This window comes from Kryptolebias marmoratus, linkage group LG7 (assembly GCF_001649575.2).
Source record: "Kryptolebias marmoratus isolate JLee-2015 linkage group LG7, ASM164957v2, whole genome shotgun sequence".
In the NCBI taxonomy this organism is placed as follows: Eukaryota; Metazoa; Chordata; class Actinopteri; order Cyprinodontiformes; family Rivulidae; genus Kryptolebias; species Kryptolebias marmoratus.
In genome coordinates, this window is record NC_051436.1 from 22,610,292 (window position 1) to 22,635,057 (window position 24,766).

Sequence of the window (24,766 nt, forward strand, 5' to 3'; positions counted from 1 at the left end):
GACTTTCCTTCATTCTGTAACAGCCAGACATTTTGTGCAATATAAAATAGGAAAAAATAAAAATACAGTCCCAAAATGTTGAGCAGAAAACACAATTGTGTATCAAGCCTGTGTAATTTCCAACAAAGCTTCCAGTACTCTTGAAACATAAATCCAAAGTTATAAATATAAATTATGATTTACAATCATGTGGCACTACAGCAGTACATTCAAAAAAATGTAACAGGGCTGCAGTGATATATCAAATTAATCTAAGGCCCTGTTCTCACTGGATGACATAAAAAAATTGCCAGAAACTGGATGATCTTTGCAGGGTCTTTGTAAGGTCTTCAGGCATGTATTAAGAACACAGCGAGCTCCCATCATGTGTGATAGAGTGTGATAGGTCTGCACTAGTTTTGAGCATGTACACAACTTCTCCAGGGAAATTGTGGTGGCTTATTATTGTAGTGCCAGCTTATCTCAGGTCTCAGGTGGAACATGAGGAAGCATGGTGGCAATGCAAACATGATGTGGGGCCCACACACACCAACATCATGTATGCATTGCCAACATGGCTTGGTTGTCAAGAATTTGAAGCAGGACTGTGCCCATCCTGACCTCTTGTTTAAGCTAACCATGTTTGTGACAAGGTCATGAAAACAACCTAGCACAGACGTGATAATCATGGAAGTAGCATTGCACTAGTGTGGCATGATCATCTAGCATATAGCTACATCCTGATGCAGTCCAAGAGAGTTGTGCTAGAATAAAATATAGAACATTGGTTCCCAAACATTACATCTTTCAACTCACAAAATACAAGCTGTCCTGACTTTCCTGTCTACAATATACAAACACTGAAAGTAAATAATTTGTTAAAAGTGTTCCTTTAATCATACTAGAAATAGATGGATAAAATTATATGATTAAAGAATAACAAATAATTTAGTTGTTGTTATCTATTTGTAACATCTATCCAACCTTCCATTTTCTTTTGGTGCTTATCTCCAGCAGTCACTGTGTGAGAGGTGGGGTATACCCTGGACAAGCTGCAAGTCCATCTCAGGGCCACATAGAGACAAACAAGACAAGCAACAGTCACACTGTTACTCACAACTGGTCTCTTTGTAACAATTCAGGCTAAATATGTAATTGGTAATCATTTCTAGAGTTAATTTGATTTTTGTAGTTGTTCTTAAGACCCGGCCACTTGGTGATTTACGACACACAGTGAGGTCTTGACTCCTACTTTGGGAACCACTTGTACAAAGCATATTAAGAGTGAACGAGTGTCTCGGGGATGCAGACATTAGAAGAGAAAACTTATTTGGAGAGTGCTAAAAGAATAGCAGTGTTATGGTTGCTTTTTCATTAAAGAGGTTTTTCAAAATTTGCTACAATCCAGACATATTCTAACAGGTCGTGGCGAGCATAGCAGGGCTGTCGCAGTGTGAAGCCAGCTTATGTAGTAAACAACACTTCATAGAACCTTCCAAAGAAGCTAAATCAAAAACAATACAAAAGTCAGCTAAATCATCTTAAGTCAAACTCTGTATGCTTGCTCCAATGTATTACTCCGTCCTGATGAGTCCTGTTGTTGTAATGACAGATAATGTGACTGGATCAGTGTGTCTCTCTAATCTTTATTGCAGTCATAATCAAAGGACAAACTCATCTGCTCCATTTTCTACTTTCTAGATGCAGATATTTGAACTAACCTTGTTTTTTAACCATACGATCGTTCCTAATGTTTGGAATATGATGTTAAGCTCGTATTATTTGGATGTACAACTGTCAAAGCCATGTATCTGACACAAACCATTTGTTTATAGAACTGAGTTTGTGCAAACAAAGAAGAAGCATCTCCAAAGTTCAAACTTTGGCATGTGTCTTAAAGTGCATTGGGGGAGCTGATCTGTCCTCCTCCATCCTCTCCTCTTTACCACTTTTACCTCCTCATCTTCTCTTCCTCCTCTTCACATATCTCAAACTTGGGAAACACCAGACTGTTGCCTTCCTATGTCATACTGTCAAATTGGAAAAAATGAGACCAGAGTTTGGACGGGTATATTCAAAGTAAAAGCATGGACACGAGGAAAACTTTATTGTCAACCCAGATTTCCTGGAAAATGAGCATGAAGAAACCTACAGTACATTGTTTTATTTCAGTAACAGCTTGTTTTTCAAAGTAATTGGCCAAGGCAAAATAAACAAGTAATAACCTTATCAAACCACAGATGTGTTGCATTTGAGATTTCTTGCACTTTAAGTCCTGCATTTTGTGCTTTAAATAACCCCCTTTAAGCTTAAAAACAGCAGAATTACATCTTTTTAAAACCAATATCAGAAGTATGTGTTGAATCTTTTTAAAACCAATATCAGAAGCTTATGTGTTGATTTTGAAGCTTAAACCGGAAGTCTCGTGCAGTACACTCTTTCCAATAACTCTGGGAACAGCTGAGATTCTTGTCTACACTAAAAACACACTAAAGCTCACGCGCAGCCAAAAAAAAACGAACAGAAAACAATGAGCTCGCGCGACGTCGCTCCGTACGTCTCCAAGTTTTCTCTCCTCCAGAACCAAACGTAGCATGAGTCGTGAGGAGGAGGACCATAGGGACCTAACTTGATTCTGTGAGGAGTTTTTCTGTGTTTAAACTATGCCTTTTTGCAAACGAACGATACTTCCTAAAGATGTGTGTAAGCCGGACGACAGGAGGCGGCTGCTGCTCGGAGAGCTGGCCGACGTGTGCAGCTTGTCGCTGGGCTCCGTGCTCCGGCAGCTCTCGGATCTGTCCCGCCACTCGGTGAGCATCCTGGAGGAACTGGAGGGGGAGCTGGGCTCTGTGTGCCGCCGCTCCGGAGCGCTGGAGGCCAGGCTGGTCCGGCTGCAGGGACACGTCGCGGCGCTGCTCGGCAAGCCTCCACCGAGAGGTAAGGAGTCTTCGAAACCTGTCCCAAAACTCTGGAGGGGGGAAAGAACAAACTAACCTGGAGTCAGGGAGTTCAGGCTGTCAGAGGTTGTGGCTATTTTTTTTTTTTGCTAAATTTTATTGAGGATGTGTGATAGTTATTATTTCGTAATTGAGGTTTTGTTATTGTCAGCTATCAGCCAAGTGCATTGTGTTCGCTTGCTGTTTTGAAAATACATAAAAAATGATTAAAATCTCACACGAAACTCGATTTTAGGCGATAAAACTTGACGCTGAACGAGGTGGCTCTTAAATTAAGTGGTGTATAAAGGTGACATACAATTCTGTGGGAGTGTGCCAACTTTTTTGTATGCTCATAACTTTGGCTCCTGGTTTCCAAGATGCTCCTGAAAGCAGCACGCTGTGGGTGTGTGGAGAGCAGGGCCAGACTTTAAAAACCACTCATTCTCCCCCTGCACATCAGTTACAATGAAGACCAAAACCTAATTAAAATAGAAGCAGTTATTTAACACAAGTGACTTGAATGTGTATATGACATGTATTTGTGTGTGTTTGTAAATTCATGGGGTGCGATGTCAACCATGACGACTCACTGAAATGACATGAATTAGTTTATATGAATGTTGATTGTTCACGCTGCACAAACACATTCAGAACACAAGATTTTAGCATAGATTTGACCTTTTTTATTAAATACCAGTGAGGTGTTGTAGTTTTGGAGCTGGACCAGCACTAGTGTGGTCAAAAAAAGTGCTGAAATCGCCCTTTATTGAGGTTTCAGGAATCAGATTAAGGTTTCACAGATCACACACTTGGTTTTAAATGTTCTGCAATCAGTGCAGAATAATCTGCTCCAGGTTTGAAGTGTCTAGGTGTTGTAGTTTTTTAACTAGAGTAGATTAAAGATGCTCAAGGTAGTAAAAAATTTAGCCATTTTCCGAATCGGAAACCAACTTCAGCTTCGTGGAATTGAAGGAGAATATTTTCAGCGAGTTACCTCGGTTGTGTTTCACTGTAAGTGGCGCTCTCCTTCTTCTGGTCTTTATTTTAGCAGTAAGGTAGCAAAGCTGTGCTCTTCTTTGTAGACACTGAGTTTGGCTGCAGCTGCACATAGTTGCAGCGCCTCCTACAGTAAACTGGTGGAGCTACGCAGAGAACCACGCCGTTCAAAAGCCTTGTTTTGATTATTTTTTTATAATAAACACAGCAGAAAAATACTGAGGTCAGGACCTCGGTGTCAACATGGTGGAGAAATGCCAACATGGTGGAAATGGGTATGTCATGCATTCATTGACGTTTTGTCACTTTAACTGTGACTTTTATCTGTCTCTGTTCTAACTTCCAGAGTCGCTCTCGTGCGTTATTTTGTGTGTGTGTGTACTCAGAGAGCGCAAACCTCTGCCGAGGCCATAGCTTGAAAAATGATTAGTGGTGCTGTCCGCTCCGGATTATAATCTAGAGCACCACCAAAATTCAGTCAATTTTTTTTAATAACAACCCCAACATTTCCTGAAAATTTCATCCAAATTTGTTTATTATTTTTTATGTAAACTTGCTAACAGACAGACAAACAAACAAACAAACATCACTGAAAACATATCTGTTTCGGGTTTTTCTGTTCTCCCTGGCCCCTGCTGCCCTCTCCCTTTTCTCACCTGTGTTAGATTTTGCTAATCACTCCCTGATTATTTTAGCACCTCTCCCTCAGTCACGGTTGTCAGTTCCTCTGTTAAGCTGCCAGGGTTTTCTCTCGTGGATTTTGGTCATCTGGATTTTTGTCTAAGTTCTTTTTTTTCCATTAAAAGCTTCAAGTTACTCTGCTGCTGTTTTTGGTCCTTTCGCCTCGACAACTTAATGACAATATTCTCCTTGAAAGGGATCACCTGCTGAAGCATAGGCAAGGTTTTAACAAAGGAGTCACCTGTCACCTTGACCTTTGACCCTGTGACTTTGAAATCAATAGGCATTATATTTGATTCATGAGGTGTCCAGCTGTGCCGTTTGACAATGAACTAGTAGGAGGTTCAGTTACACCAGTATGCCACATATTGAAGTGCCCCTGGGCAACCCACTAAACCCCTCATTGCCCCTGATGTGTGTCACATTGGTGTATGAATGCAATCTAAAGCCCCGATTAGTCTCTACAGAATAATTTATTCAGATTAGCTTTGTAGAGATGTAGTAGAGTGCTGTATGAATGTGTGTGGATGGGGAAATGAGGGCAGATTGTGTAGTAAAGCGCTTTGAGTAGCCTGGTTGGCTAGAAAAGCACTATATAAGTACAGTCCACTTACCATTGACACAGTTGCAGATAATGCTGGGCAATAAGGAAAAAAAAAAATCATATAACACAATATGGAATATTTTATATCCTGAAAACAATATACACTCACCGGCCACTTTATTAGGTGCACCTTGCTAGTACCGGGTTGAAGCCCCTTTTGCTTCTTCGTGGCATAGATTCAACAAGGTACTGGAAACATTCCTCAGAGAGTCTGGTCCATATTGACATGATAGCATCACACAGTTGCTGCAGATTTGTCGGCTGCACATCAATGATGCGAATCCACATGAATCCACAAGGTAACAACGGATTAAACAATTGCAACGGCTGAAAAACATGCAAGGGATAGAGGGCACACATAAGGGAAGTGTGGGGTACATGTCACATACATACCCTGTGTTGGTTACGCCCTTGCTTGGGGGTGCTACGTAGATGCTATGACTTTTCCAGGGGGAGCAACCTCCTAGCACTCCCTGGCGCCGCCAGTGCCATTCTTTCCAATTCTGATGCTCGGTTTGACCTGCAGCAGATCGTCTTGGCCATGTCTACATGCCTAAATGCATTGAGTTGCTGCCATGTTGACATTTGTGTTAATGAGCAGTTGGACAGGTGTACCTAATAAAGTGGCCGGTGAGTGTATATCACAATATACCACAATTAAGTACGTTTTCAGTGACTCTTTGAAAAATATGTCAAAATTATATCATTGCTTACTTTTTTCAAGCTTTATTTGGAAGTGAAATTTAACTAAACTTTCACAAATGAGAATTGCTGCATTTTCATGCAGCAATATATATGTATCAAATGACAAGTTGCAAAACTACAATACGGAGCTTCTTTGCGAAATAGTTAGTTTATTTAAGTGATAAATAAGAATAAAATTAAGTGTATGCAAAGTGACATTAGTCGTAGCCTACTTTATGGACCAGCTATGTTGTGTGGTTTGGAGTCAGTTGGACTGACAAAAAGACAGGAGACTAGGGCTGGGTATTGTTAGGAACCTCACGATTCGATTCGATTTCGATTATTGCTGTTGCGATTCGATTCGATTCGATATTGATTTAAAGTTGTGAAGACACAAATGATTTAAGATAATGTTGACATTTTTAAAATATTTATTTTCATACAAACTTCTGTAACATCACATTTCTGAGCATAGAAACAAACTTTTTTCTGCAATGTGCTTACAGTAGAAAACTGTTCTTAATAAACAATAAAAAATAAAGTGCATGTAAAATAAAATTAGGCATAACTTATCTCTTGAAGTCTAATATAAATAAAAATGCATTTCAATAACATCTGTGCATATTAGTGCAGATTTAAACACAAATCATAGGGTTGTATTCAACTGAATTGCACTGAAAACGTTTAGTGCTTGTAAACATTCTTAGCTTTTGAACATGTAGTGATTAACCTCTCATTTTTTAACATATCTTGAACTGAACTATAGTACTGTAGCCAGAAATAAAGAATTGTACTGTAACAGTACTGTTCTTCATTTCTGGTTACAGACTAAGTGGGCACGTGGAGATTCTTGTTCAGAAAAAGCAGCTGATCCACATGCTCAGGCTTCAATGCACTTCTCTGGGCTGTGACTATGTCACCTGCTGTGGAAAAGATCCTTTCAGCAGGTACACTACTGCCTGGGATGCAAAGGTACCTTTTAGCTTGGCATGACAACAAAGGGTATTCCCCCTCATGCTCTCTCCACCAGTTGAGTGGATTTGTGGAGAGTGGCAGTGGTTGCACCTCTTTGTAACGCACCACCTCATCCAATGCCTTGGTATCTGTGGTTCTGGACACTGCTACTGGAGTTGTATATGCGCTTCCAAAAAGATCAGCCAGAGCACAAGAGTCCCTTGCTTTCTTTGGTGATGGTCCAGAAGGGTCATCAACCGGCTCTCCCTGCTGTTCAATTGCCTCACGGTCTTCATCCATCAGCCCACTCTGTTGCTGCAAAAAAATAAGAAAATAATCGCATTGGAAAGAAGAGCTTTATCATTTCAAATAGCTCATTTAAAATGCATTGTAGGGCTAAATCATTAAAATAAAAAGTATATTAATTTGCCAGTGTTCAAATAATTGCAGACAAGATAGCATTCCATAAGACAACAAAACAAAACTATTCGGTGTGTATGTGACAGAATGCATTTTTTATTTATACTTTAGTACTTACTGAGCTTTTAACAGTGGCCAATTCTTTTGTGAGAGCTATAAGATGCGTGAACACTTCTTCTCGCTCATCATCATCTGACAGAAAAAGTAGGGCCTTAAACCTTGGGTCCAGGGCAGCAGCAATGGAGAGCTCATCCTTCAGACCCAGGTACCTTGAGAAAATTTTAAGTGACTTTGTGTACACCATAATCATTGTTTTTATAAATATTAATGACAAATTATTTAATTGTGTTGCAAAAAAGTTATATATATATTAATACCTTTTTTGGAGATCCCTGCACATAGCAATCTTCATTTCCTTCACCACTGCAGAGTCACTGGATGATGGTTGCATATCCTCTAGAAGTCTTTCTTTTAGAGGTGCAATGACAGACAGACTTGGGGTGCTTTCCTGAGACATCACCAAGGTGGCTTTCTTTAATGACTTCAGAGCCTGAGCAATATCCTCTGCTGCTGTAATGTCTGCCTCTGTAAGGGAGCATAGATCTTTTTCCTGCTTTCGCACTTCAGGTGCAAGTAATGCAGCAGAGACAGCTGGTTGTTGTTCCAAAAATCTCTCCAGCATATCTAAAGCGCTATTCCATCTTGTAGAGACATCAGTCAGTAACTTGTGTTGTGGGAGGTCCAACAACTTTTGATTCTTCTTGAGTGCATGACAGGCCAAAGTGCTGCGATGAAAAAAAGCAGAGATGCGCCTCACTCTGCCCAGAAGCCGTGTGACTGCAGGGGTTTTAAGAGCAGCCTGCGAAGCCAAGTTGAGCACATGGGCAAAGCAGCCAACATGCAATAGATCAGTGAGACCGACAGCAGCTAGCATGTTAGCCGCGTTGTCTGTAACAACAGCAGGCACTTTTCCGGTTATGCCCCATTCATTTATTGCCTCTGTCAACAAGTTTGCTATATTGCTACCTGTATGACTTCCATGAAGGGGCCTGGTCTGAAGCACATTTGACACCAATTCCCACTCGTCCGATATGAAATGAGAAGTGATGGTTACGTAGGGGTCGGTAGCTCTCGAGGTCCAGCCATCACACGTCAGAGCAACTCTTTCGGCCGACTTTAACGACTCCAAAACGTCTGTCTTCACCTCTGTATACAGTGACGGCACAGCGACTTCTGTCATGTATTTACGTGTTGGTATTGCGTAGCGTGGTTCGAGTATCTTTAGCATATTCTTAAAACCCTTGTTTTCAACAACACTGTACGGTCGTAGGTCCTTGCAAATAAACACGGCTACAGACTTTGTGATTTTTTGTGCGCGGGCAGAGCTTGACGGCAGTTTAGAGATGAATGATTTGTCGATTTGTGTCTGTTTGGAGTCAACAGGTTGTGCTTTTTGTAGCGCATCTGCGTGGTATCTGGTTAAGTGATTGCGCAGGTTTGTCGTGTTACTGCAGTACTTTAATTCTCTCTGGCACAGCTTACATACCACCTTGCTTTTGTCGACTTCTTGAGTTCCAGATTTAGACAGGAAAGCAAAATGAGCCCAAACATCTGACTTAAAAGTTGACGGAGTTAGCTTTCTACAGCTGCTCGCCATGACTGTTGTTATGCACTCAGGTGCTCAGCACAGTAACCAAACTCGCAGCGCCCCCAACGTGTCAGGAGGGGAATCGATTCTGAGGAGCCCCCTAATCGATTATGAATTTTGCATGAAATTATTGCGATGCATCGATTCTTCANACTTTTAAATGACGCACACTCGTAAAGAAACAAATGCTGCGGTACGTCTCTCCCCGCGGTGGTTCGGCTCCCGAACGTTAGCAATGCTAAAACACTGGACGCAGTAACGTGCTGACGTCAGACTAGCTACGGTGAGCTCTAAGGACAAAAGGACGAGTAATAAACATTTATACCGAACACCGAAATTAAACTACTCGGACAACATTGAGGGTCTTTTTAACAATGTGTTTAGTGTTACATGCGGCGGTAAATTGTCTTTGATTATTTTTATCTAGTCCCCTGTAGCTACTTTTTGGCTAGGTTATTGTTATAAATGAGAATGAGTTCTCACTCAACTAACATGGCTAAATAAAGGTTAATTAAAGTAAAATTAAAAACTTGTTACTTTTAAAGAAAATTTGCAATGACTCTTTTTTTTTAGAATTCATTAAAGACAGTCATTTTTTAACTTAGTTTACATATTTAGTGTACTAGGACAGTACCCATTCAACATTACATAACATAAAAGAAAACAAACAAAAACTTTTGCTTGGGAGTTATTCTTCTGTTGGACTTTTGTCTCATCCAGTTTGCCAAGTTCTTTCTCTATTTTTGTCATTGTCTTTTATTCTGAATATTGTCCATTTTGTCCACTTTTCTTCCATCTGTCCTTGTTGTAGTCTCAGTCTATATCTCAATTTTTCCAAGATGTAGATTTCTTCTATTATCTCAATCCATTGTTCATGACTAGGGGGGTCCTCCTTTCCCCATTTCCTCGTAATAGCTTTCTTATTAGCTATTAACATTATCTTCATCAGATATCTGTCCCTTACCTTTGCTTTGACATTGATGAAGTTACAAAGATACAGTACCATGCCACTCATAGGAATATCATATCATTTATAATTTCATGGACATTTTTCCAAAATTGAACAATTTTAGAACAATTCCAAAATATGTGAGAGTGGTCTGCATTCACTGTTCCGCAATTCCTCCAGCATTCCATGTCTGTGCACTTATATCTATTCTTGAAAAATCATATCAGATTTTACAGGTGAACTCCCTCCATATCCGTGAATTGGTGGATGTCTGATGTGTTTTCCATATGTCTAGCCAATCCTTATCTGTAATTGTCACATTAAGCTCTGATTCCCATTCTTTTATATACTTAGTTGAGTGCTTAGTCATCATCAGTTTTTAATATAAAGTAGATATAATTTTAGTTTTTATTCCATTGTATGAATTTATCACAGTTTGGATCACGCCATTCATTTCTACGGAGGGGTCCCCTCTGATTTCTGTCTTATAGTAATCTCTTAGTTATAGGTATTTATCTATCATTTTTTGAAAACTCTCCAGCTCCCCATACTTCTATAGAGTATACCATGCTGTGACCCCCTTGTTTATCCATTGTTTGAATCCTTTATTGTATATTTCTGGTTTGAAATCACTATCATATGCTACCCATCTGAGTACCTTCATCTCTTTTTTATCTTGTGTATTTTCAGTATTTTGAACCATAGTTCCAGTGTAAATACTGTAATTGGATCCAAGTACTTTTTAATCTTTTCATAGCTACCTTCATCTCAAAGGACATTCTGAATTGGGTATTCTCCAAATTCTTTCTCCATATTTTTCCACTTTGTTGTGTATTCTGGCATGCACCAGCATATACAGGTGCTGGTCATATGTAATGTATGAATATAATATACAAGTTTCACTTTTTAAATGGAATTACTGAAATCAATCTACTTTTTCATGATATTCTAATTTTATGACCAGCACCTGTAACATATCTGAGCTGAGCTGCATAGAAGTACTCCTTTAATTTTGGGAGACCCATACCCTCTTTGTCTTTTGGTAAATGAAGAGTTTCATATCTAACTCTAGGTTTTTTACCACCCCAAATGAATCTTGATATTATCTTGTCCCAGGTCACAAATTGCGTTTGGGGGACGTCTACTGGTAACGATTGAAACAAATATATAAGCCTTGGCTGCATGTTCATTTTGATGAGAAAAATGTGAGTTTCATCAATCGTCAACTTCATTTTTGGGCTTTTATATCTCTCCAGATTGTCAGGACCTGTGGTGACGGAGACGAACCCTGAGCGCAGACTCATTGTGAAATAAACTAATTTATTAAATAAAGAAAAATAAACAAAACCAAAGCTGACGTGGCAGCAACTCAAAGAGAACAAAAATCCAAGACACGGCAGGGTAAGACAACAATGAACCAAAGACACAGAACTGCAGCAAACGACAAACGACAAACAATAAACATCTAACAAACATCAATGGACCAGCGGGGAATGGAGCGAAATGACCGTGTTTTAAAGTGCAGAGGATGATTATGGTAAGTGGACTCAGGTGTATGGGAGCAATCACAGGCAGGTGGAGATGGGCGTGGCAGGGGAACTGAAAGAGGGTGACTGGGGAGGAGTGAATAGAAAACACAAACAAGAGGAAGACGGAACCCAAATGAACCAAGAAGAAAAACAAAAACCAGAAAACTAAAAATAGGAAACAAAACCCAAAATACAAACCAGGGAATTAAAATAAAAACAAAACAAAAACAAAACCCAGCAAAAGCTAAATCACCACACAGATCAGGTGTCCATCCACGATTGGCCTACCCCCAAGTACAGAAAGGGGCTTCAGCGCTTCCTCGGGTTTGCCAATTTTTATGGAAGGTTCATCAAAAACTTCAGCCAGGTAGCAGCACCCCTTCACGCTCTCACCACAGTTAAGTCCCGGTTCCTGTGGAACAGTGATGCACAGAAAGCCTTCGACCAGTTGAAAAGTTTGTCTGTTAAAGCCCCGATTCTTCATTCGCCCGACTGTGAGAAGCAGTTTATTGTTGAGGTTGACGCCTCCAACACGGAAGTAGGGGCTGTCCTGAGTCGGATGGGCAAAGACAATCGGGTTCACCCATGTGCTTATTTTTCAAAGAGACTTTCCACTGCTGAACAAAATTATGACATGGGCGAGAGAGAGCTGCTGGCCATCAAGATGGCCTTGGAGGAGTGGAGACACTGGCTGGAGGGGGCCAAGAAGCCCTTCATCATCTGGACCGACCATAAGAACCTGGAGTACCTAAAGACTGCCAAGAGACTCAAGTCCCGTCAGGCCAGGTGGGCTTTGTTCTTTTCATGGTTTTTCTCTCGCCTATAGGCCAGGAGAAAGGAACATCAAGGCGGATGCCCTCTCACGAATACACAAAGGGATTAAGGAAGGAGGTCATCCCGGGACGGAGGAATTCGTCCTTCCCCGCCTGGTACGCCTCTCTGTTACCAAGCCTGTCATCCGGTTTCCACCCTCAGACGGATGGGCAGACGGAGCGGGCTAACCAGGAGGTTAGCCTCCTCTGCTCCAGCGAACCATTCAAGCGGTCAAGTAATCTCCCATGGGTCGACCACGGCATTAACTCCATGCCATCTTCTGCCACAGGACTGTCTTCGTTCTTCACGGTTTACGGCTTCCAGCCTCCTGTGTTCACCGTCCAGGAGAGGCCTGCCCGAGTGCCCTCAGCTTACGCTGCAGCCCACCAATTGCCCATGCTGCCGAACCTGGACTAAGGCCAGAAAAGCCCTTCTCAAGACGTCGGTGGTGTACTCCCGTGCGGCCAATCTGAGAAGATCCAAGCAGCCCGAATACCAGCCAGGGCAAAGAGTATGGCTTTCGACGAAGGTGAATTAGGTGGATTGCCGTAAGCTGGCACCCAGGTTCATCAGTCCATTTCCTATCTCCAAGGTCATCAACCCCGTTGCAGTTCGTCTTCAGCTTCCCAAGAGCACCAGGTTCCATCCAACATTCCACGTGTCCAAGGTCAAGCCTCAGCGCACCTGTGAACTCTATCCCACCTCCAGGCCACCTCCTCCCGCCCGGTTCATCGATGGAGGTCCAGCTTTCACAGTTAAGAAACTCCTTTGTTCCAGACGATGGGGCCGGAACATCCACTACCTCATTGATTGGGAAGGTTATGACCCCGAAGAACGCTCCTGGGTTCCTGCCAAGAACATCCTGGACAAAACACTTATCAAGGACTTCTATAGATCCCACCCGGGTCCGTCAGGAGTCGGGCCCTAGGTGGGGGGCTCTGTCACAGTTCCCCTGCTCCTGCCACGCCTCCTGTTTCCATGCCACAGTCTCTTGGTTCAGACCTAGTAACTTTCCACAGTTTCGCTGCTCACGCCACACCCCTGGACTCCAAGCCACAGTAATCACAGCAATCATCTACACCTGTTCCTGCCAGTATTTAAGCTCACCTCTCACACTCATTCACTGCCAGATTATCGAATGGTTTATACCAAGTAGATGTCCAGCGTTTTGTCACAGTTCATGCCTGCTTCCATGATCACTGACCCTTGCCTGACTCTCGACTCTCGTACCTTGCCTGCTTCTTGCCTGACACTTTCCCGGATCTCTGACTCATGGTAACCGACCTCGCTTCCCCTCTCTGGACAACGTCTACTGGTTCGTACCTTTTTGGATTTGGCTGCTATCGTTTGATCTCCTGGCTCTGACCTCTTGCCTCTCCCTGGACTCTCCCTCTCACCAAAGCCCTTTGCTGAACGTCTCTGCCTCTCTCTACTCACAGCCCTCGGCGGTCTTACCTGCCCCAATCCTGCTCCCGATCCACGAAGAGAGTGCTGCTCCTGGAACTAGCATTCCTGTTAGCTTAGCGGCTTTAATAAAAACCTTAAATCTTTGTCACTGTCTGTCTATGCTGAATCCAGTCAAGCCGAGCCTTGTCAGTGACTACTTTTAAATCACCTCCACAAATTAGAATTCCTTCTGTTTCTATCGCTATTAAATCAAATAGGTTCTTGAAAAAGTTTTTGTTACTCTCCGGGGGTGCATACACATTTACCAAAGTAATGAATTCATTTTCTATTCTTCCTTTTAGTATTATGTATCTTCCTTCTTTATCTTTGAATTCCTTTTTATTATCAAATTGTATTGTGTTTGATATTAATATTGCTACTCCTCTTCTGCACCCCTCTTTATCTGAACAAATTTCTGTATCCATACTTTTTAAATTTTTCATAGTCTGATTTGGATAAATTAGTTTCTTGTAAGAATATAATTTGCGCTTTTTCCTTTTTCAGTTTTGCCATCACCTTTTCTTTTTTAATCAATGCATTCAAACCATTTACATTCAGCGACATAACCTTATTATAGTTCATAACTATGATTCACCATTCCCTAAAAACATTCTCCCATGCAATTCAAAACAAAACAAACACAAGCTAACCAAACATGAACCAAACATGGGGTGTCCCTCTTCCCCAAGTCTCAGTTGGTTGATAATCGTGGTTGAAGTAAATTTGTTTGTCTTTCACCTGAATTTTTTCTGCCAGTCCTTCTTCAAGATCATTTCTTTGGTCTCAAATTGTAGGAAGTTCACCACAATTGATCTGGGCGTCGTGTTTAGGTTCGGTTTCGGAGTGAGGGCTCGTGGGGGCTCGTTGAATCTGGAGATTGGTCCCTTCCGGGAGTTCGAGTTCCTTCTTTAAAAGCTGCTCCAGATATTTAGCTGTGAAGCTCCCCTCTACATCTTCTGGTAGACCAAAGATTCTGATGTTGTTTCTCCTTGATCTTCCTGCGAGGTCAGTTAGCTTTGCTTGCATTTGCTGTGTTTGCTTCATCATCTTCATTAGCACCTCGTTAGCATCCGTCTTCCACTCCTCCACCTCCGTTATGTGCGCCTGGGCCTCGTTCATTTGCTGTGCCTGAAGCTCCCGGCCATTCTCGGTCAGACTAGGGTCTATTTCTTGTCAGAGATTTGTTATTTCTTCCTTCATTTCTTTCTTTAACTCATCTTTAGACTTGGTCAACTCCCGGCACAGCTCTTGTTTAAGGGCTCCAATGTCCCCTCTAATATCCACTCGCGTGTTTTGTAGTGTCTCTGTGCTCTCATGTTCTTCCATTTTTTGGCTAAATCTTTTCTGTGTTCGCTAGCTTCGTGTTCGGAGATTTCTGCCGTTACAGGCTGCTCATTGGTTTTGTCTTGCTTTTTATAGTTTTTGCGGCTTCTTTTTTTGTTTGTCCCACTCACGCATTAATTTTGTCTATCGAGTTACTATTTCGTTGTGGGTATTTTTAACTGACTCTTGAGAGCTAGCTGACTATGTTCCTATTCCCTCCGCCATCTTGGATCACTCCAAAGACTTTTAAATTTAAAATTTTAATGGTCTTATGATTAACACAGACCCAGTTTCTAATCATGTGTTAAATCTGTTAGGTTTTGGGTTTTTGTATTCAGTTTGTTGTCTTTGTGTTTCAGTTTGAGTTTATTGTTTATTTTATTCAGTTATCTTGTTAGTTTGGTTCTTGTTCTTTCTGTCTTTGTCTCTCGTGTCTGTGTTTAAAACCTGGTCACTTTCTCCACTACTCCGTCGGATCATTGTTCTTTTATCCTTGTTCTGTGTTCCCTGGTTTAAGTACTCAGAGTCTCGTTCCGTCTGTTCCTGTGTTCCTTCTGTTCACTTGGATTTTAGTTTATGTTTTTGTTTAGCTGCCTCGTCAGCTTTTGTTTTTGTATTAATAAATTAGTTTTCTTTTAGTTTTTGGCATGAGTCTGCTCACTGGGTTCGCTTCCGTCTCTGCCAAACCTGACAAAATGTGACTTGATAGTCATGTTTATTCTGATGTACTGATGTAGAGGTCTCCTAAAGAAAAATCTCTCTGTTCTATATATCAGATGAAACATCTGGATGTAATAAAGCTTACAACTTTCACTGACATAATGTGTAAATCTCCAAGGCCCAGTTTACACAACTCTGTTGTATTTTAACCATTTGTGTACATGACAACAGCAATCGGATTCTCTGATACCAAAACCTTTTAGATCCAGGTCTCATAGTGGAAATTTTTTCCAAACTCTCAGCATCGATTGAAGGGAAAAAGCAACTTAAATGAAAGCACACATTTGCACTATGGTTGTGGTTGCAGTCAGTCAGTAGTTATTCTGTACATTCTGTGAGTAAATCAACAACAGTAACAATGGCAGATAGCAGAGTACTGTTTGTGCTACTCACTCTTTTGAATTTATCAGAACTTCTGCCACAAAACATACATGTGCTTGATCAGTGGACGCGCGTTTCTTTCATTTGTGTAGTCATTTTGGATGTAACTGTTCTCATGCTCAAGACTGAAGTGTCTATGCGTGTGTTGTTGAAATACAAAAATCACAGTGGTAGCTAGTGACCTGGCATGGAAATTACAGGGGATTTAGGGATTATTTAGACCTTTGTAGTGTATAATGCAGGGTAAAATGGGGTAAAATGTAGATCAATATTCTTAGTAGAACTATGTTAACAATAGTATCTGTTGATGTATTTACTTTGAGATTTTTTATTTATTTTAGAGTGGATTTGCCTTCTAATGATAATTAAGGCTTTTATTCAAAAGTTTGATCACATCTACCACTGTGAAGCTTTAAATGCTCAGTCAGCTAGACGCAATATTATATATTTTTTTATATATTACATTTCCCATGGAAGATGCAGCCCAGACACATGATGGGAGATCTGCATCATTGCCACGAGCCTAAAGCTTTTTCTCATACTCCATGAAAAGTCACAAAGTCGGCTCTCGTTCATGGCATTTTGTTCGCGTAGCCGCTTCGTCTGCTGGTTCGTGACACAAGGTCGTGGCTTAATTTTTTTCTCACAAGGGTTTGTGCCAAGCATTGTGTGATTGGTTAGAAGTTGTTGTGGGTGTGGTTATGCAGAAAAGCCAGTGATCTTTGATGGAGTCATTTTACTTCTACTGCTCTACTGAGAAGCAGCTGGCTAAGGCTGTTAGAAAATACTGCTGTCTTTACAACTGTTCTGGCAAAACTATGAACTTAAAAAGATAATCAGTTGATGAAGAACTTGTGGAAGGAAATATCAGTTATTGTGCACGGAGGAGACTCGGTCTATTTATTAAAAATGTCTGGTCAGGGTAAAGGTAGCAAAATTCTGTACAAGGACAGGAGAGTTGAGAAGCCGGTGGGAAGAAACCCATTTAACGCTGCTGGAGGAGGGAGGAGCTTCCCTGGGGTTCTGATTCGAGTGACTCGTGGAGTATGAGAGGTGTGTGCAAAAACAAACATCTGTCAACCATCTGACCACAAACTGACTTCTTGACTTCCTATGGAGTATGCTGGAGTGTTAACCCTTCAAAATTGTACATAAACATCCCATTGGTTGTTTTTTCTTTGTTTGCATTACAGCTAAAGAGCGAGCAAAAGAACAAAGTAGGGGACTGTGAACACAGTTCGTGTGTGTGTTTCCCCCAGCGTATTTTAAGCCTGGTGGTCTGCCTGGCCTTGCTGAGCCTGCCGACAGGCTAAGCTCCGCTTGTTTATTATAAATGCATAATTTTTTATACATGTTTTTTCCCACCCGCACGCCCAAAACCGCCCAAATTCAGCAGCTGGCTTTACAAGACGAATACAGTAAGCATGTTTTGTACTTAGTGAAAATATAAATATGATGCAAGCTAATTTATCCTTGTTCAACAGTAAAATATTCTATTAAATTCAGCATTAGGTGCTTTGTTTTGTTGTTCCATGTAGTGATCCAACATGCAGCCTGTGCCACAAAAAGCACAGTACAGTACAGCATCTGTCTGTTTTTCAGAGTTCTCTGTTGTTATTCCTTGGCCTTGACCTGAGACGTGTGTTGGTGCTTTGTTTGCACTTTTTCATTTATGTAAATTTAATTTATTTGTAAATGTAACTTAAATTAGGATTCAAATTAGGTGCAAACAATTTGTATTTATTTTAATTGTATTTATATATATATATATATATGGCTATTTATCATATAATAAATAGCCATATATTCAACTTTCCTGTCAACTTTAACCTTTTTTTTTTTTACTAAATTACGGTTGGCGATCGGATATTTCCTCTTCATTCTAGGTTCTTTATGGGCTCGTATTGTATCACCACCTAGCAGGCAGATTTGTGCTACTAAATAATCAATAATTTTATCCTGAGCCTTCATTTTTTTACTGACTCTTTGTCTTCTTTTTTAGCTCCTACTGCCTCAATAAAGATAGAAAACACTGATGTATATCGTACCAACAGAATAGTAAGACAAAACATTTAGTTTTTGATTTCAAAACCTGTGCTATTTACATTTATGAACTCTGTTCTGCTTATTGTTTTTACAACATTAAACTTGTCATGTTGTGATCTCATGAACAAGTCAAGGTAATATATTTATTTTTCTCATTGTTAAAACAGTAGTTAAGGTTATTCAAGTGACTTTATGAAATGGAAAATTTGTTTGGCAGGAAAAGGTTGGTTATTTTTGTTTGAGTTGATCTTTGATGGGTGAAAGTGAAGCATTGACCAACAAAATACTTGAATAAACAGTTGGTAACTAGTCTACAGGGGCCAGGATAAAACATCTCCAAACTGAGGTGTTTTTCTTGGCTTGAAACTAAATCCTCAAAGTAACCTCAGCTGTTGCCATAGCAATTGATGCCCAGATCAAAATTTGACAGCCTTTTAAAAAAAAAATATTTAGACTTTGACTTCTTAAAATCCAACATAAGTAAACATTTGTTGACATAGGGCTTTTCTAATACTTGTCTGATTTCCTCTCACATGGTTACCAATTTAAATACAATTATATTGGAGTCCATTTTGAAAGGAGTGTCCAAACTGAGTTTTAGTATCGCTATCAGTGTTGTGACTTGTCTTATTGTTACTTGTCTGTGTCTGTTGGGGGAAGTTCTTTTCTTCATTTCATAAAGTCTGCTTACTTTTATCTTTTTTAAAATATAGTATATTTAAGGCATTCATTACAAAATTCTGAAAAAACATAATAGTAGGCAGAAATAGAACTTTATGATTTATTCATAATTAATTATCAATGCATAAATATTAAAGCACCCTTGTTACTATTCAGCCATTACTCCCTTTTTGTCATGATTTTTGGTTCACCATTCTTCCACAGCTTTAGATAGACAGACAGACAAAAAATACATCAAATGTGGGACCTTTGGTTGCATGTAAGCAAAGTTTGCAAATAAATATGAAACACTTCCACAATTTTGACAAGATAAGTGAGAAAATCCAGCTGTTTGGTGCTCTATAGCAGTGATTCCCAGCCCTGGTCCTTGAGGAACACCATCCTGCATGTTTTAGATCAGAGGTCCCCATACCCCGGGCCACGGACTGATCCTTGGGTCATTTGGTACCGGGCTGCACAGAAAAAGTAAATAACTTGTATTGTATTTATTTTTGGAGTCTGAATGACATTTATTTTGAAAAATGACTGAATTCTCTCCACTACATCCGTCTATGACTCACTCTTGATGCGTGTCAAAACGCTTATCTAGGTCACGTAATACGTTACCACTAAAAACAAACCCACAAGCAGCAAAATGAGTAAAAAACAAACGTTTCTGGAAGCCCTAGATGGGACCGTCTGGTTACTGAGAAACAGGCATAGGGCTCCACTGATTCAGGGTTATGGTGAGTTGGATTCTTTGTGCACTTTATATTTGTGGTGTATCTTATTTTAAAGGGCGTGTTTAAACATCACCATATTGACCAGAGAACATTAAGAGGAGGAGAAGGTGTTATTCATGTTGATAACTCAATACCAGGACGCAGCTAACAAAGTTGGATTTACGTTTATTATGTTTTAAAAAATACCCCCGTCTTCATGCCGGTCGTATCATTTTATTTTGTTGTATTTATCCGCCACTCTGTTAAAGGCTGGTCCGTGAAAATACTGTCTGATAATGAACAGGTCCATGTAGATAAAAAGGTTTAGGGCCGCTGTTTTCCTTGTTTTGACTCAACTGGTTTGAACTAACATTTTGATATCTAGCGGTAATTACACAATTGCAATTTGATGACTTTTAGAGTTTTTACCACAGAATGTTCAACAAACTTATTGTAGACAAAGTCTTCTGACTCCCACAATCTTTACACCTTGTATACAGTCTATTCATGAAAACAGATATTTTGTTTTCTTTCACCCAATGCTTCTCTTACTGCTGCAGGAAGTTTTTTTTTCCTCTTTTTTGTTAAACGACCAAAGAATGGAGAGAGTGCATGCTTAAGCCTCCATAGACTTCTATTATATCAGATCCTAGGATTTTCTCTTCAAAAATGTAAGTGAAAGACATTTTTAACTTGATATATCTCCTACATAATTTTTTACATATAATATGAACACATGCTTCTGCCACTTAGTCTAGAAATTTTTTTAATACTGTCTGAAGATTTTGCACAGCGACTGTTTGAGGCTTACTTTCTGCTCTGCTTTTCCTGTCAGTCTGTCCTATTACCCTCTCAGGCTCAAATTAAGTTCTAGTAACAGGAAAAATCAGATATGTTGTTGCAACACCTGCCTTGAGAGGGTTAAGAGTGCTGTCATGGAGTGGCTGAAACAGGTGTTACCATGGTGACCCTAATGAGCCACTGCCTGCAAATTGCCTGCAACAAGAAATGCCAATATATAAGCATTAACATTAAAGTTTATTAACACAAAAAATCCAACAAAACCAAACAACACTTTGTCTCCATGACAGTATGTCAATTAATGCGCCATGAGCATGGCAAAATTACAATGATTAAAGGCCATTAAGTTGAAGGATAGACACAGACTTGCTGAAACATTTTGCATCACAGTAGGTATGCTGAGGTTCTGAGAGGATGTTCAGTTTTTGTAAGGAGAGAGGTTGGTTTAGGCTTTAGTGATACTTTTACTAGGACTGATTATGCTGGAGGCTCGGGAAGCTCAGAGACTTGAAACTCAGAGGGCTCAAAGAGCTGAGGCTCTGGATACCCAGGAGACTCAGGAGACTAAGGAACTGGATACTCAGGAGATGTGGAGGCTCGAGGGCTGAGGATTTTGGTAGGAGTGGTGACTTGGATCTTCAAGAGTCTGGTGACCGAAAACCCTTGGTGCATGGTGACTCGGGGTTCTCTGAGACTGAAGGGTGGTTCAGCTTATGAGGGCAGCTGGACTCATAAGTGTGGCTGGAACCATGAGGGTTGGGCTCTGGATAATGGCTCAGCTCAGGAGAGTGGCTGGGGTGAGACCTATAAGGAGGTGGATCTCTGAAAGGAGGTATTTTAAGTCTGGGAGCTGTAACACTCCGGGTTTGGAAAAAATATTCTATTATATATGAAGATTTTCAATTGTTTTAAATAGAAAAAATAAAACGTTTTCCTCTTTATTTGTGTTGATAAAAACAACTATCATGTGTGCTTTTCCACAAGTAACAACCACTGACATTCCCCCAATGAACCTGCCAAAGAAGTGAAATATACACTGAAACACATGTTCCAGGCCCAAATGAGGGTTTTTTTCCACCCAGTTTAGAGTTTGTACAAGAGTCAGGTCTTGGGAGCAGCTCAGGAGATCTCTGAATGGAGAAGCTCCGGGGGGATCAGAGCCGGTTTCCTCCCCACAGGGAAGCGGGGAGGAGTTGCACTTATACAGAGAGAAAGAGGATGTCAGTTGTCATCCTTGGAAAGTGGGATAGCAGTCGAGTGTGTGTGTCCACTTTTCAGTAGAAATTGTCACGCTGAAGGGCTTGAACTTGAGGACTTTGTCCTTTTAGATTTTGCATTTCCCACAATGTTCTGTTGGCTGCTTTTGACCTTTTAGTGGTACAAAATATTCCATATATGTAGGACAAAACTAATGTTTTCTTTTTGTGCCGTCTTCAACTCAGTTTTCTGAGTTCTTTAATAATCTATTAAAGTTATTAAAAGTTATTAAAATAGTAAAAGTTAATGTTTGTTGCAACACTAAATAATTATTTGTCAAAAATATTAAACAACAGCTAATTATAAAAAATTATGATTAATCTCAATTCATATTTACTAAAACTGAGTTTAATGTTTTTTCTCAAATTTTAACTGAGCTTGTTTTTTTAAAGAGTTGATTTTGACTTGTGATGTTAAGATAAGTCAAAATCCTGACAATTCCTGTGTAATTCCAGCTTTTCTAACAGTGGTTTTGCCAAACAGGCAAACAGAAAAAAAGACTTTTGTTTGGGGAACTTGTTTTGGTGCGTTTCTTGAATTTAAAAATGCTCCATTCTTTGGCAATGATATTTTTAAAGATATCGTTGTTCACGTTAGAGGAGATCTGTAATCCTACCTTTTAAAAAAGTCACAGATGGAGACTGTGGTATCTACATCCTCTTATTGTCAAAATGTTCACTTGTCTTTATCCTCCCCCACTGTTGCTCTATTCCTACGTGTGATGATTCAGAGGGCAGCAGCAGCAGCACTGTGAAACATCCCACCACTATTGCACCACACTGCAAAGAGAAATTCCAATATTTTGTTCAATATTTGCATTTTGTTTTAATAGTATTTTAAAACAAAAAATGTGTTTCAAACTTAGAACAATAAATTCAAATTATATTTTAATATAAATGAAGCTTACATACGGTAATGATAATTACATAATAGTGCAAGTACATCCTCTCAAAGGTTAATAAACTTTACTTTAAAAAGAACACTTAACACTGGAACTGGAACACAGAATAAACAAAACAACCGAAAACAAAAATAAAATGGATTCTCAGTCTCCATTAACAAAAAATGCACTTGAATAAAAACAAAAAAAAAATTTTAAATAAAAAAATAAAACGCAAATAAAACCTACATTCAACCAAAACAGTACGGATTATTAAGCCTGTAAACTAAACTGCCCTTCAAAAAGTAATAACCATTAGTTTTATATTGAGAAGACAGACAAAACTGCCGGTTTTATAAACAAAAAGTGCAAACAAACAAAAGCACACATACCGACATAGCGGCTCTCAAAGGTTCAGCGGCTTGCCTCGGTCATTTGGTTTGAATCCGAAATGTGCTCCCACACTGCTGCTGTTACTTCCAGCTTGAAACCCATTCCATTTTGTTTTTTCCCCCAATATCAAACAGTGTTTCTTTAGCTTGCTAACTCCTGACTGGGGCTAATGCTGCAGAGGTACAAGCCCAGGTGCCTTGGCTGGCTACCTGACACGATAGGCCACGCCCCCCTTACGTTTAGAGAAAGGGAGAGGTCAGTGAAGAGCCCCGGAGCTCAGCCTTTTGTTATTCAGTGTCTTCAGTGAAAGAGAGAGACACGAAGGAACGATAACGCCGATAAAAGAAACTTATAGACCTCATTTTTTTTTATCGTGCGATTAATTAATTTATCGTTTATCGCGACAGGCCTACTTACTGTTGTTACTTCCATTATTGACTTTGTGTCCCCTGAGAGTGTGACAAAAGCCCTATTTGCACGAGATTAGTTTTACTGAGGGACCACATGCTATTTGTAATAATTAGGGAGATTGTCTGTGTTGTTAATCCCGTGCCAATCAGCCATGTCAGTAATTTGTAAAGTAAAAATTCCCTTGCAAATTACTTACTATATTTTGCTGAACTCCGAGGTCCTGTGATAATACAAATCCATTGCGAATAGGTATCTCTGTGATTTGGACAGAAATAAGCTCATTGACAGTTATCCTTGGTATAAAAAAGCATGATGGGATTCATGTGTGTACAACACAAAATGCTTTCATTGGTGTATCTCTTTGGCTAGTTTCTCTCTCAGGGCTTCAACAGACAAAGGGCTGGCTGTCAGCACGGTACATCAGCCAAAATGTGCCGTAATGGTGGAGGTAATCACTTCCAGGTGCTACATAGAGAGGAGCACATGTTTGTGAGTGAGTGAGTGATTGTGTATGCGTGTGTGTGTGTAGGACTCAAATTTGAGAGTTGGAGAAGGAAATAGGGGAATTTCACTCAGTTTCTGAAGAAAAAAAGTGATTCACTCAATGACTGCAGAAGAAATTAAATGAATTTTACTTTAGTTAGTTCTTTTTTGGAAGTGTGGCCTGCCATCAACAAAAAAAATAAATCAGTCTTTAAAACGTGGCCAGTGACCTAAAGTTTTGGAACTCACACAAGAGCAAACTAACAGTAATTGTTATCATAAAAGTGAACATTTTGGCATTAATGTTGTTACTGTGAGACTATATTAAAACTGAATGAAATGTTTCATACTGTATCTACTTAACAGCTATCTTAGTGCATCTACACACATTAATTGTGTTCAATGGTGTTACAGCAGGGCATAAATGGATACAGACATGGTAATGAAGCAAAAATGAAGTAGATGAAATTATAAACGTTCCCCAGTTTTTCGATAAAATTTAGATTTTAAAACATCACTAAAGAAAAAAAAGAATCCAGTCAAACCAAAAAATAAAATTTCTTAAAGTGTGGTTAAAGTAAATGACTCGTTTAAAAAAAAAAAGCTAGTCTTTAACTTCATCTAAACTTTATCCAAAGCATCACGAAAGTACAGGTATTCTTCTTTAGAAAACTTTAAAAATTATTTTTTTATTTTATAGTGATTAAAGTTTCAAAGTACAACCCCTGGTAAACATTACAGAATTATTATTAACCTTTATTTAACCAGGCAAGTCCCATTGAGATCACAGATCAAGGGCCTGAAGGCAACCTAACATGCATGTTTTTAATCTGTAGGAGGAAAACGGAGCATACCCACACAAATGGACACAGGATCCAACACAGGGCTTGAACCCAGGACCTTTTTGCTGTGAGGCAACAGTGCTAACAACTGAGCCGTCTACCCTTCTACTCTTGGAGCATCTTTTTTCAGTTGTTTATTTTGTGTGTGTATATATATATATATATATATATATATATATATATATATATATATATATATATATAT

General features: G+C 39.8%; 2 protein-coding genes across 4 annotated transcripts in view; one reads left to right on the plus strand and one right to left on the minus strand.

Annotated features, from left to right (window-relative positions):
• The first annotated feature begins 2,460 nt into the window (after nucleotides 1-2,460).
• The window catches only part of nhsl2 (NHS-like 2), a 290,189-nt gene continuing 267,883 nt past the window's right edge, over nucleotides 2,461-24,766 (plus strand). For 2 of the 3 annotated variants that reach the window (XM_017432723.3, XM_037976542.1), the window contains exon 1: nucleotides 2,462-2,916. In XM_017432723.3, coding sequence (XP_017288212.1) covers nucleotides 2,643-2,916 — 274 coding nt within the window. In that variant the 5' untranslated portion in view covers nucleotides 2,462-2,642. Of the gene's footprint in view, nucleotides 2,917-24,766 lie in introns of all 3 variants that reach the window. The other variant, XM_037976540.1, reaches the window with a different exon arrangement.
• LOC108245639 (E3 SUMO-protein ligase ZBED1-like) lies at nucleotides 6,297-9,050 on the minus strand. Its single transcript, XM_017432727.3, has 3 exons — nucleotides 7,635-9,050; nucleotides 7,376-7,526; nucleotides 6,297-7,152 (listed from the first exon to the last, which is right to left on the minus strand). Exons 1-3 carry the CDS (start codon nucleotides 8,912-8,914, stop codon nucleotides 6,712-6,714), a joined length of 1,872 nt encoding a protein of 623 aa, XP_017288216.1. The 5' UTR covers nucleotides 8,915-9,050; the 3' UTR covers nucleotides 6,297-6,711.